The following is a 13,341-nucleotide window of genomic DNA, read 5'->3' as shown; positions in this document are numbered from 1 at the left end:
AAAAATGTCGCTACATATGAGGGGGAGACGTTCGGCCAGCAGGAGTTCAATGCGAGCCGCGAGTTCAACTCGCAGCGTATTGTCGCGCAGGGGAATGTCGCGACACTCGCGCACCTCGATGCGAGCCACTGACGAGGATTTGAACTTTGAGCCACCGACCAAATGCCATTGCCAGCACTGTCAGATGCGCCATCCGACACAACAGATGATCGACGAGCGGGAACGCCTCGATAATAATGAGCCAGATGTGCTGAGAGCAATCGATGACCAGGTGGACGATTTGATCCAAGATCTCGCAAAGATGGTCAAGTTCAAATCGGTGTCCGTGGAGCCGAAGTTCCTTGTGGAGAGCTGCATGGCACTCGACTGGATCGCCAATCGATTGGCCCACTTAAAGTTCAGAATATATGAGCATCAAATACCCGACGATCCGGCCAATTGCTTTCGGGAGCCGCATCAGAAGGTGCTCTTCGCCAGATACTTTTCCTCGCCCACCAAGCCCACGCTGCTGATCTATGGCCATTTGGATGTGCTGCCCGCCAAACCAGAGTGCTGGCTGAACGATCCCTTTGAGATGATCCTCAAGGATGGCCTGGTCTATGGTCGGGGCGTGACCAGCGGCAAGGGCATGCTCGTGGGCTGGATCCATGCCATCGAATGTTGGCTCCAGGTGCACGAGGATCTGCCGATAAATGTCAAGTTCATTGTGGACATGCTGCACGAGGTGGGCAGCACCGGACTGCAGGACTATGTGCGTGCGAGGAGCGACTTCTTTGTGGATATCGACTACATGGTATTCGATGTCAACTCGTGGCTGAACAACGATCGACCCGTCATCTCCTGCAGCCTCACCGGCTGGGCATACTTTGGGGTCGAGCTGCGCGGCGCCAACAAGAGCCTGGAGGGCGGCCTGGCCGGTGGCCTAGTATTTGAGCCGATGATCGATATGTGCCATGTGATGAATCGTCTGGTCAACGACGAGCACGAAATCGAAATACCCCGCATCGAGAACAATGTGCGGCGTCTGTCGACACCCGAGTGGCATCTGCTCGAGACGGCCGACTTTAGTTCCTATGAGTACAGGGAGGAGCTGTTCGTGCGCCGGCTGCGGCACGATGCGAATAAGGTCGAGCTGCTGCAGAAACGCTGGTGCAAGCCGAGCCTGACCATGCATGGGATCGAGGGCGCGGACAGTCGACCCGGCTGCAGTCGCATCCTGCCCATGAAGGTGCTGGGCAAGTTTTCCATTCGGCTGGTGCCCGATCAGGAAGTGGACCAGGTGCACATCGCCGTCAAGGAATATTTGCTGCACTTGAGCAACGAACTGGCTCTTGGCACCACCATCTCCGTCCATCTGATCGATTACATGGAGCCGACCAGTTGGTCCATGGAGAGCAAGCTAATGAAAGCCCTCATGCGAGCCGTGGGCGAAGTCTACCAAAAGGATCCGATTGCCACACAGGGCATACCCATTTGTCTGCCCATTGCCAATGTGCTGGGTAAGCTGATCAGGAAGCCCATCATCCTGATGCCCTTCTACAAGCGCAGGGATCGCCATCACCAGGAGAACGAGAGCATTGAGGAGGACAACCTTATGCGGCACACCAAAACCTGTGCCCGCCTCTTATATGAGCTCTCCTTCCTCCGAACCAAGTGCAAGTGTGATCTGATCAATAAGTATTGCAACCTGCGAGGCGTCAAGGAGAAACTGGATGCCGATCGTGGCTATGATCTGCCAGTGCCTCCCAAACGCAATCTATTGACTAGCTTCTTTAAGTTAAAGCATAAAGATCAACCGGCTCCAAAGAAAGCGCCGAAAAGGAAATCCTTGAAGAAATTCCTATGTTTGCCATTTAGTTTCAAGAAACCCAACAAGAGGAAGAGGGCCCCTGCTGCTCCAATATAATGCCTGTGGAGTCTTCGATTCGGATTCATCCATTCTTTTTAATTATCTGCTTAAAGGATCTATGTCTGTTGTCCTTTTGCTTCTGAAAATCATGTGAGAATTAAATAAGATTTACAATCTTTGGTTAATATTTACTAAGTATGTTGATCGATATTTGATTGTGATATTTTGGTAAATATTAACCAGACATTGCGAATTTATGCCTTAATTCATCTATTTAACTTGTCTCTGTCAACCATTTTGTGTCGAGGGTACACTTAATCGAGAAAGTCAGGAATATCAAATACCCTTGCGGACCTTTGCCTTACGGCATTGCAAATATATATGAGAATAGTGAAGCTTGCAAATGCTGAGTTTTATGAAAATATCTTGAAATTGACCGTTTCCCATAGAGTTAGCTAGTTAATATAGTAGTGCGATGAGGCTTGGCACATGTAAAAGCAGCATAGTTTAGAAAGTAGGTGCCAGGGTTGGTCAAGATATTTTGATAAGCCACAAATATGTTCATACAAGTACCTGCATATCGATAACTCATTATATGATATAGTAGTTCGATTCGGCCAGTTCTGACTTATGTACTTCCTGCAGCAGAAAGGTGAACCTATACAAGGTTTCAAGGCAATAGGCCAACAACTGAGAGACTAGTTCGCATATACACGGACACACGGAAATACGGATATAGCTATATTAACACGGCTTTTGATGCTGATATATAATATATACACTTTTTGAGGTCGGAGCTGACTCGTTCTAAGCGTTACATTTTTAATGGCAAAATTATAGTACCCTTGACAAGTGTATAAATACATTAATGACAGGAAATCATAGAATCCTACACTACTTACATTGAAATCCAATAACATCAGTCAGTCGCTTATTAAAAGTGCCTTGTACTAGTATTAAGAACATTCTTAAGTTTTAGTTTGTAGTTTTTTATGCCAGCCATGCTCAAGTCTGTACAACATGGGAAGATCGAAAGCTTAGTGAAGTTGAAAACCCAAAGCTTTCAATAAAGATGTGCCATGCTAAGCACGCCAGTGTTGTCAACTCAGCAGTTTTCTAGCTAAAATTGGCTGTTTTCAGTGTTGGTCAGCTAATAAGAATTTAAACTTTCAGATGATTTGGCCTCGCAAAACCAGTTTATTGCCGAATTGTGTTCAAAAAGCAAAGTCAGCCATTTTTTTTAGTATTGTATTTAGCAACTTTTTTGAAGCGACAGTAGGCAACACTGGCTCCCACGCTAGCAGTTAGAATTAATTAGCATAAGATTAGTTTTAAGACTTGGTCACAATCATGTATCTAAGTAGAGGGTATAATTACCTTCCTTGAAGCCCAATTAAGTTAATTCAGAACTCAGTATCGTGAGCCTATCATACCCAATTCCTATCAACCTTGCGTCAAAACTATGTGATAATAATTTGTTTTAGCTTTCATCTTTACTTTCGAATATAAAATTGTTAGAAATTTCCAAGTTGAATTATAGATAAATAGAACGTAAAAATGATTTGCTGGGGTGAGCGCAATTGCTGCGGCGTTTTCGTGGATCGATCGAAATATGATCGCTGTGATTGTTTGCGGGATACCTGCATCAGGGACTTCCCGCCCGAGGAGCGGATTACGGTGAAAGAAAGCGAACTGGATGAGGTGGTGGATCGTCTATATTTCAATAACGAAGATTATTTACACGAGATGGACGTGATGCTGGCGATCAAGAGCATATCAAACAATCACAAATTCAACAAGGAATCAAAACAGCTCGTCGATCGGTTGGCCCAGCGCCTAATTGAGCTCAATTTCGATGTGGAGGTGGTGGAGGTAAAGCCGCAGGGCATTGATAAGCCAACGCATTATGTGATCTTCGCCAATTATTTTTCCACACCCGCCAAGAACGTGGTGCTCGTCTATGGGCATGTGGATGTGCCAAACGTGAAAGATGCCGATGGCTGGACGCAGCATCCCTTCAAGCTAACCCAAAAGAATGAGTATCTCTATGGTAATGGATTGACTACCTCGAAGGGACCCGTCTTGTGCTGGCTGCAAGCGACCCAGGCCTGGATGGAGGAAACGGAAGATCTGCCGGTGAACCTGAGATTCATTATCGACACCTTCGACGATAACAACAATGAGCCCCTGCGACGAATCATCGCAGAGCGGACGATTTTCTTCAAGGCTGTCGATCTGTTGATAACCAACACCAATCTATGGATCACACCGGTTCTACCAATGCTAACCACCAGCCACAGCGGCTACATTTACTTTGAATTGGAGGTAACAAAGAAAGTCGAGCCCCAGCGCAGTTCGACAACAGATGAGGTCGACCCAACCGTTACCACGCCAAAGAATGATCCCCTGGTGGAGCTGATCCTGCTAATGAACAGCCTGACCGATCCGAAGAGCGCCCTGTCGGAGGGTCTGCAGCGTCATGTGCTGCCCGTGACACACCACGACTGGGACATACTCTGCCAGGCCGAGGTGGGCATTATGGAGTACAAGGATACGTACGGCGTGACACGCCTGCCCCACGAGCAGTCCAGGGCGCTGTTCCTCAAGCATCGCTGGTGCATGTCCACCCTGGTGCTGCACAGCGTGGATCATCGCATGTACTCGAGCCAGCGCGAATTCTATAAGCCCAGGCGCATAAGGGCCAAGTTCTCCGTGAAGCTGGTGCCCGACCAGAGTGTGGAATATGTTACCTTTTTGGTGCGCCAGCATTTGGACTGTGCCTATTGCCGGCTCAAGTGCGAGCATCCCGCCTCTCTGCGGATCCTGGACTCGCTGAAGCCGCTAAATGAGGCACGGAATGCACCCTTCAATCTGTCCGCCCGCCGCGCCTACGAGCGAGTGTACAACGTCCAGGCGGCCATTCCGGATACCGTCAACGTCTGCATGCCCATGATGAACGAGCTGCGCAAATATTGCACCAAGAAAGCGCAGGTTGTGGGTCTGCCCTTCAGCTCCATACACACGCGGATCGGAAAGCCGGACGAGGGCATGCGCCTTGAAGAATACCAGAAGAATCTTGAGCTCTATGCGACAATGTTATATGAGGTGGCGATCGTGCCGCCCGAATGCAAGTGCACCGAAATCAAGGACTTTTGCTTCGAAAGGGGCAAAACGTATGAGCACGACTTCATACGCATGATGGAGCCCCGAGTGGCCGCCGTGTCCCACGTCCTCTACGAGCTGGACGAGACTGAGATCGAAAACATGCCGCGCGAGGACGAACCCTTCCCCAACATGCGCCAAATGCTGTTGGGTCAAACAAAGAAGAAAACCCAGCTAGACACATAAAGACCTCACCTGATTACCATGTTTGGGTCGTTGTTTTTTTCATTTAATTTCATTTAATTTCTCTATGCCCTGATAAGGCCAGACACACGCCACACTAGCCCAATAAAATTTGTACATATACGATGCTAATGCCCCGAAAATTGATAAGAAATTCTTAGATTATTAATTTGCCAAACTTAAAAACAGAAATTATACTCAAATTATTAAGTAGCACGTTTAATGCTCCCAACTGAGGGATACTCTGTGTATCTGGTGCAAAAACATTTCGGGAAAAGTGGAAGAAACACATATATTACTTATGTAATCTATATTGGATATCACCAGTAGACCTTATACCCTAATTTTGTCTCTGGTTTAATTATTTCGGCATAGACTGATACACATACCTTTGTTCTTAGGAAAGTGTAAAAATCATCCCTCGCTCGAAAGACCTAAGTAATGCGTTCTGTAACAGACACACCCCCAAAACAGCCCTTTTCGTTTTAAGCGAACAGAGTATAAGACTAAATAAAATTCTATTAAAAATATATACCAAAAATTCCAGACAGCCAAAAGGTGGGCAGACCTAAGCCAACAATAAAATATAGAAAGTTGATATGATAACGAGTATAAAGAGCTTGATTTTCAATTAGCAAATCAGAAGAGCTACGAATTATTTCAGATAACTATCCTAGTAATCATTTTAATTATTCATTTGTTTAAATTGTGATTGTTTAATAGTTAGAAGTATCCGTGGATGTTCATACAAAATTTGGAGAAGAAAATACATAAATTATTAAATCATAAAGTACTTTTTGCTATTTTCTATACTATACTATGCATACATATTTTATACTATGCATAAATCGGGAAATTAGAGTCGAGTCTGAGAACGAATAATTCGAAAACTTTTAAAGCAACCAATTACGATGAATAAAAATTTTTGTTTGATAAACTTACAGTAGAATTAGCAGAGCGAGGCCAATTATTAGCGGATCTCATAAAAAACTGCCGCTAAACAACCAACAAAGCTTTTTAAATTTAAAAGCACAAAAAACGAGCGGAAAACAAACCAAAAAAAAAAAAATAAATAAATAAAGTCGGTCGAAAAAGAGCACAAATGCCGGTTTCATAAATTGAAGCGAATAAAAATACAAACATAAAAAAAGAAAACTACAAAAACAAAAACGAAAAGCAAATAAAGCGACGTCGCAGTCGACGTCGGCGTCGGCATCGACGTCAACACGTGCCGCGTGCAGAATGTGGGAACAAAATACAAGCGATGATGATAAACAAAACAAATCGCAATAAAAATAAGGCGCCGATCAGCAAACGAAAACTAATAAAACATAAATAGCAACAGCTAACAATGTATAACACAAGTATGCACGACTGACAAACACCCTGCAAACTGAATAAGTATTTAAAGTAATTATGTGTTTAAAATATATAAGCGACTAACAAACACCCTGCACACTGAATAAAAACCTATACTAATTGTGTAGAACCCTGCCCACAAATATTTTGTGATAAGTTTAGAGAGCATGCACAAGACGCAAAAAAAAAGACTGAAAAAATAACCATGTATGTATATTTTTTTGGTTTTTACTCAATAATTATATATATGTATATATAAATATTCGAGTCAGTATTTATGGGCTGTCTAAGCCTGACCTAGTCATTAGCTTTAAAAGTTCATTGTTTAAATACAATCCGAGTGATGGGGAAATTTTTATAAAGTACTAAACACTCTCGAACTAATTTTGTCTCTAGACAAGATCGTCGTGCCTGAGGCAGAAGCTGTGGTGACCTATTTGCTCCGTTTAAATATACGCTCTTTCACACATTTATTTTTTGTGCTGGGTATTAGAACTAAAAATTGTTGATTCCTTCACCGCGCTCTCTCCCACACTCTTTCTCTCTCTCTCTTGCTATCTCTTTTCCTCTTTAAGTTTAGCAAACCGACGTCGACTGCGTTTAGCGCCTTCTCAGTACGCGCCTGTACGCGGCGAATAGTGGACGTGTCTGTCCGAAGCATTTTTGGGGAGTTTTATTACGTGAATCGAACGCTGCGCAAATCGTGAATACATATTGACACTTGAGAAGTTATGAAAAAAGAACAAATTGTGTTTTAAGTATTTTTTTAAAAAAATAGTGTGAAACATGTTCAACAAGAAGCTGCAAATCGTGTCCAGGCATGTGCTCATTCAGAGCTTTGGCCAGCAGGCGCTGCGCAGGTAAATGCTTAGAAAGGACACAAACCCGAATACATACAAAAAAGGTCAGGTTATCAGAAGGACATCAGCTCTAACAAAGGATTAACCCAAGTGCGCATATGCCAACAGCTGTAAACATTTGCATAGCTCAAATATTTTCCAAGGGTTGTTTTTTTGGCATCTTTGTATTTATCTCCACGTCGACATCTACGCCTTACCAGAAATTGCGTAATATTCGAATATCCCACAACTCCTGTTTATTAGCCCAGCCAGCTGCTAATTGTTATAATTAACTTTGTGTAAACGCATTGCAAATTTACCTATCAAATTTTTATCTAACTGCGCAGAATCTTTTCAAGCACCTGTTGAACACAGAAACTTTTCCATTAACAGTTGCGTATTTTTAGCCGGTGTTCAGCCACTTGGTAAAAGAGAAATATATATATTTATTTCATTTTTCTATTAAACAGATTAAACAGATACATATAGTTTCGTATACAAATGTCACATTTAATAGCTTTTTAATAGTGAAGATAAGCATGTACCACATGTAAGTGATTAAATATATATATACATACACACATATATGTATGTGCATAAATACGTATGTATGTACATGCCACGCTCTGCGAGCTAATCCAAACAAAAACATAACATTGTCTAGAACAGCAACAAAGTGCCGTAATTTCAAGGCTGTTCTTGTAAACAGAGCGCCATAAAATCTTGCTATAAACGTTATTTGGCGAAAGCTTTAAAAGCGATTTGCCAGCTGAACAACTTTTGAGTGAGTACACACCACCCGCAGCAGAGATTCAAACCTATGCGCGTATTAGGTTGGAAAATATTAACTGCACATATATGTATGTACGCCATTTTCTAAAGATTGATACATATTTAAGTTAAATAATTACTGTAATTATGTTAAATTATATGTAAAATATATATATATTTCGTATCAGTTAATATTCCGTATTTGTTGTGCTTCATAGACACAATAAATCCCCTCTTTTATCCAATCTATTTCAATTCGGAAAACCTTGTTTTGTTTTTTTTTACCAACAATTTTGTTCCCAATATAGTACAAATCTTATCAATGTTGGACTGTACCACATTTTATGGTACAACGACGAATACACACCCTTATGCCAAATATAAAAGTAGATTTGTACTCATTTTTATAGTTTTGCAATGTATTTATTAATCGTAATTTTTTATTTTCATTAAATCATATTTGAAGATCTTTAGCATAGCTTAATTTAAGAATTTTGGAAAATCTACCTAACAGCGTGGAATATAGGTGTAATACAGATAACACTTGTTCGCGGCAAATAAATAAATATATGAATTATATTTGTTTTTTATAAATATTTTATTTATTTTGTATATAGATATATATTTATTTTATTCAACGCTCTATCCAATCTCTCCATTGCAGCCTGTCCACATCGAGTGCAGCTTTCAACAGCTACCTACATCACATAGGCAAGGAGCCGCTGGTGTATCGCAATGTGGGCCAACAGCTGGAGCTGGCCGCCTCCAAGTTTGGCAGCACGGAGGCCCTGGTTTCGTGTCACGAGGCCAAGCGATATACGTTCCGCAGCCTGTTGGCTGAGGTGGACCGCTTGGCGGCGGGCTTGCTCAAGCTGGGACTGCAGAGGGGCGATGCGGTTGGCATCTGGGCGCCCAACTATATCCAGTGGTATCTGGGCATGATGGGTGCGGCGCGTGCGGGCCTCACTTCGGTGGGCATCAATCCGGCCTTCCAGGGACCCGAGATGGAGTACTGCCTGAACAAGGTGGACATCAAGGCGATTCTGGCGCCGGATACATTCAGGACGCAGAACTACTATGAGATACTGCGGGACATCTGCCCGGAACTAGCTCAATCGGAGCCGGGCAAGCTCAAGAGCGAAAAGTTTCCGCATCTGCGCACCGTCATCATCAACAGCCAACAGAGTCTGAAAGGCGCGATGCGCTTCGATGAGCTGCTGGATCTGAGCAATGCCAGCGAGCAGGCGGAGATTGGCAAGCTGCAGCGCCAAATACAGCCCGAGAGTCCATGCAATGTGCAGTTCACCTCGGGCACCACCGGCCATCCCAAGGCGGCGGTGCTCTCTCATCACAGTTTCGTCAACAATGGCATCCATGTGGGCAACCGCAACGAGCTCGGGGGCGAGCGCATTTGTGTCCAGGTGCCGCTCTTCCATGCCTTCGGCGTGGGCATCACCATCATGGCGGCTATGGCCAAGGGCGCTACTCTGGTCCTGCCAGCAGCCGGTTTCAATCCCAAGGACTCGCTGCAGGCGATTGTCAACGAGAAGTGCACTGTGATACACGGTACACCGACAATGTATGTTGATCTGGTGGCTGAGCAGCGCAAACTGCAGCTGCCGCTAGGCAAGATTAGGAAGGCTATCACTGGTGGCGCCCCAGTCTCGCCGCAGCTCGTCCTGGACGTGAAGCAGGTGCTGGGCGTGCAGGCCGTCCACAGCGTCTACGGCCTGACCGAGTCAACGGCTGTCATCTTCCAGTCTCTGCCCGGGGAGCAGGATGATCGCGTCCTTCACTACGTGGGTCACCTCACGGATCACATCGAGGCCAAGATTATCGATGCACAGGGCTGCATTGTGCCCCTCGGCCAGCCGGGCGAGCTGTGCGTGCGCGGCTATATGACCATGCTGGGCTACCATGGCGATGTGGCGAAAACCAAGGAGATTCTCGCCGAAGACAATTGGCTCCACACGGGCGATCAGTTTGTGCTCGAGAGCGATGGCTACGGACGCATCGTGGGCCGCCTCAAGGAGATGGTCATACGAGGCGGCGAGAATATATTCCCCAAAGAGGTCGAAGACTTTTTGAACACCCATCCGCAGGTGATCGAGACTCATGTAAGTTTCCACATTCAGCGCTTCCTCCTTCAGCTGCTCATTGGGTTTTCCTTCCTTTTTCTTCAGGTTATCGGCGTGCCCGACGAACGTCTGGGCGAGGAGCTCTGCGCCTTTGTTCGCCTCGAGAGCGACGTCGATCCCAAGTCCTTTACCAACGAGGCCCTGAAGGCCTACTGCAAGGGTAAACTGGCCCACTTCAAGGTGCCACGGTATGTGGTGACCGTCGATACATTCCCCACGACCACTTCCGGCAAAATTCAAAAGTTCAAGCTCCTGAAACAGTTTGAGGAGACTTTCCACCCAAAGAAGGACCAAGCACAGGCTGTTCGAGTTTAAGTATTAGCTCTTGTTCTTGTACAGGTTTCATTTACTCATATAGCAATAAAAATTGATAATTAAATGTACAAAAAACTGTCGCTTTTGCGATTATCTATAAGGATATGACAAATCTATAATAATTGCTCAAGGTGGATGGCATATCTTTCCAGATCGGACTTAATTTGCCCGAGATATGGCCATTTAAAGTGTGCGAAAAAATTTCGAATTGAAATATCTCGGGAAACTACAGTCCGATTTCGGAGTGATATAATATGTACATATGTACGTACCTCTTTCAACTTGTACGGATCCATCCCGACTGTCATTGCCATCGGTATATATTTAAATAACATTTAGCCTATTTTATATTTGCATTTTTATATATGCAATTAAATGAAGATATGTCCCTTTTAACAAAGTAGCTATATCTGTGCCATACGCTTGCCAATTCCGACGAGTCCTGTGTCCAACAAATCGAAGGATCCAGGAGTAATCCTGGCAGCTTACGATTTCGCAGATTTCGCATCTCACTCTAATGCGGTTGCTTGATAGCAAATTAATATTTAAAATTTAACGGTCGCCAAATTCCATCCGGCATGTCGGCTGTGTCAACAAAATGCAGCTGAATTACCAGGCGAACAAGAATGTCAGTAAGTAGCCAAAAGTCGGAGACACCAGAATTAAAACAGATTGTGCGCCGGCGCGCCATTGGTCATATATATGTCTGTATGTATAATTCCGAAAATGCATGATGGCTGCTCAGCGCAATAACTGTAACTATCCTTTTGTTTTGGTTCCTATGCACAATCGTCAATACGTATCGACCGTTTGCATTGTTGTTGTCGCAAAACTGTATAAAAGAAGCATTGCCTAATAGTGATGCCTAGACCGCAAGTGATGTGGTGGATTTGGCTGAATAACTCAGTATCCGCTAAAACTAGCCATTTATTCCGATAGATATCTACAAATTGAGTTAATTGAGTCCGATCTTGGGCAGATGCTTTTTTTTGGGCTCGTTACGGTATTTTATTTGATGAAATATTACCAAATATTAAAACTGAGTTTTTGAGGCCAATCGGACAGGCTGATATGCAGATGTCAAGTAAATTAAAAATGTCCTGGATCTGATATTAAATTTAATTTTAGCTGATTTTAAATTTGCATTTTTATAAATGCAATTTATTCCAAATAGAGGATAACGATATGTCCTACTTAAGAAAATAGCTATATCTCACTCAAATGCGGTTGCTTGGTTACAAATTAATATTTAAAATTTAACGGCCGCCAAATTCCCTTCCGCATGTCGGCTGTGTCACAAAATTTCAACAAAACTCAGCTGAATTACCAGGCGAACAAGAATGTCAGTAAGTAGCCAAAAGTCGGAGACACCAGAATTAAGTCAGATTGTGCGCCGGCGCGCCATTGGTCATATATATGTATGTATGTATAATTCCGAAAATTCATGATGGCTGCTCAGCGCAATAACTGTAACTATCCTTTTGTTTTGGTTCCTATGCACATTCGTCAATACGTATCGACCGTTTGCATTGTTGTTGTCGCAAAACTGTATAAAAGAAGCATTGCCTAATAGTGATGCCTAGACCGCAAGTGTTGTGGTGGATTTGGCTGAATAATTCAGTATCCGCTAAAACTAGCCATTTATTCCGATGGATGTCTACAAATTGAGTAAATTGAGTTTAATTTAGCTGATCTTAAATTTACATTATTATAAATGCAATTAAATCAAAATAAAGGATGAAGATATGTTCTACTTAAGAACATACTATATCTATGCCATACGCTTGCAAACTCGCATCTCACACAAATGCGGTGCTTGGTTGCAAATTAATATTTAAAATTTAACGGCCGCCAACTTCCCTTCCGCATGTCGGCTGTGTCACAAAATTTCAACAAAACTCAGCTGAATTACCAGGCGAACAACAATGTCAGTAAGTAGCCAAAAGTCGGAGACACCAGAATTAAAACAGATTGTGCGCCGGCGCGGCATTGGTCATATATATGTATGTATGTATAATTCCGAAAATGCATGATGGCTGCTCAGCGCAATAACTGTAACTATCCTTTTGTTTTGGTTCCTATGCACATTCGCGAAACTGTATAGAAGAAGCATTGCCTAATAGTGATGCCTAGACACGCAAGTGATGCGGCGGATTACGCTGAATAATTAAGTATCCGCTAAAAGTAGCCATTTATTCCGATGGATGTCTACAAATTGAGTCGGATTTAGGGCAGATGATTTTTTTTGAACTCGTTAGAGTATTTTATTTAATGAAATATTACACAATATTAAAATTTTTAGTTTTTATACCCAATTGGACATGCTGATCTTAGCCAGATTTCTGAAAGTAATACATTTTTGAATTCGTACGGAAGCATACTATCGATTGGCATTTTTTGAATTCTTACGGAAGCGTACTATCGATTTGCGTTCAAACTTTTTTAAAATCGATGGGCTCAAAAAAGTGGTTGACCAAAAACCGATTCGTTTGTAAAGTCAACCTTTTTTGATGATTATTTGGAATATTTCGGCCAAATAATGTCAGATTTGGGAATTTTATACCATTTTGGACTCGTAAGGATCAGTACTATCGATTGGCATCAAAAAAATAAAAATCTAAATTTTGACCAAAATCAACAAAATGGCAAGGGGTTACATCACCGATTGGCATCAAAAAAATAAAAATCTAAATTTTGACCAAAATCAACAAAATGGCAAGGGGTT

General features: G+C 43.1%; 3 protein-coding genes across 3 annotated transcripts; all 3 read left to right on the top strand.

Annotated features, from left to right (window-relative positions):
• The first annotated feature begins 94 nt into the window (after positions 1-94).
• Positions 95-1,906, top strand: LOC135429198 (cytosolic non-specific dipeptidase-like). The gene has a single exon (XM_064683454.1). The coding sequence runs from the start codon at positions 95-97 to the stop codon at positions 1,904-1,906; it is 1,812 nt and encodes a 603-aa protein (XP_064539524.1).
• A 1,500-nt stretch (positions 1,907-3,406) lies between these two features.
• Positions 3,407-5,197, top strand: LOC135429295 (cytosolic non-specific dipeptidase-like). The gene has a single exon (XM_064683561.1). The coding sequence runs from the start codon at positions 3,407-3,409 to the stop codon at positions 5,195-5,197; it is 1,791 nt and encodes a 596-aa protein (XP_064539631.1).
• A 1,983-nt stretch (positions 5,198-7,180) lies between these two features.
• Acsf2 (Acyl-CoA synthetase family member 2) lies at positions 7,181-10,691 on the top strand. The gene is made up of 3 exons (XM_064683472.1): positions 7,181-7,413; positions 8,828-10,280; positions 10,347-10,691. Exons 1-3 carry the CDS (start codon positions 7,340-7,342, stop codon positions 10,614-10,616), a joined length of 1,797 nt encoding a protein of 598 aa, XP_064539542.1. The 5' UTR covers positions 7,181-7,339; the 3' UTR covers positions 10,617-10,691.
• Positions 10,692-13,341: the final 2,650 nt, after the last annotated feature.

Source organism: Drosophila montana, unplaced genomic scaffold, assembly GCF_035044405.1.
Source record: "Drosophila montana isolate Dmon_TW-CO22-7 unplaced genomic scaffold, ASM3504440v1 contig_2626_1, whole genome shotgun sequence".
Lineage (NCBI taxonomy): Eukaryota > Metazoa > Arthropoda > Insecta > Diptera > Drosophilidae > Drosophila > Drosophila montana.
The sequence above is the reverse complement of the archived record's forward strand: the minus strand, read 5'-3'. Positions and strand labels throughout refer to the sequence as shown.

Excerpts from the sequence above, each read along its gene's own strand:
- LOC135429198 (XM_064683454.1), top strand. The coding sequence starts at position 95 with ATGTCGCGACACTCGCGCACCTCGATGCGAGCCACTGACGAGGATTTG.
- LOC135429295 (XM_064683561.1), top strand. The coding sequence starts at position 3,407 with ATGATTTGCTGGGGTGAGCGCAATTGCTGCGGCGTTTTCGTGGATCGA.
- Acsf2 (XM_064683472.1), top strand. The coding sequence starts at position 7,340 with ATGTTCAACAAGAAGCTGCAAATCGTGTCCAGGCATGTGCTCATTCAG. Across the intron at positions 7,414-8,827 it reads GGCCAGCAGGCGCTGCGCAG|CCTGTCCACATCGAGTGCAG; the intron begins GTAAATGCTTAG and ends TCTCCATTGCAG. Across the intron at positions 10,281-10,346 it reads CGCAGGTGATCGAGACTCAT|GTTATCGGCGTGCCCGACGA; the intron begins GTAAGTTTCCAC and ends CTTTTTCTTCAG.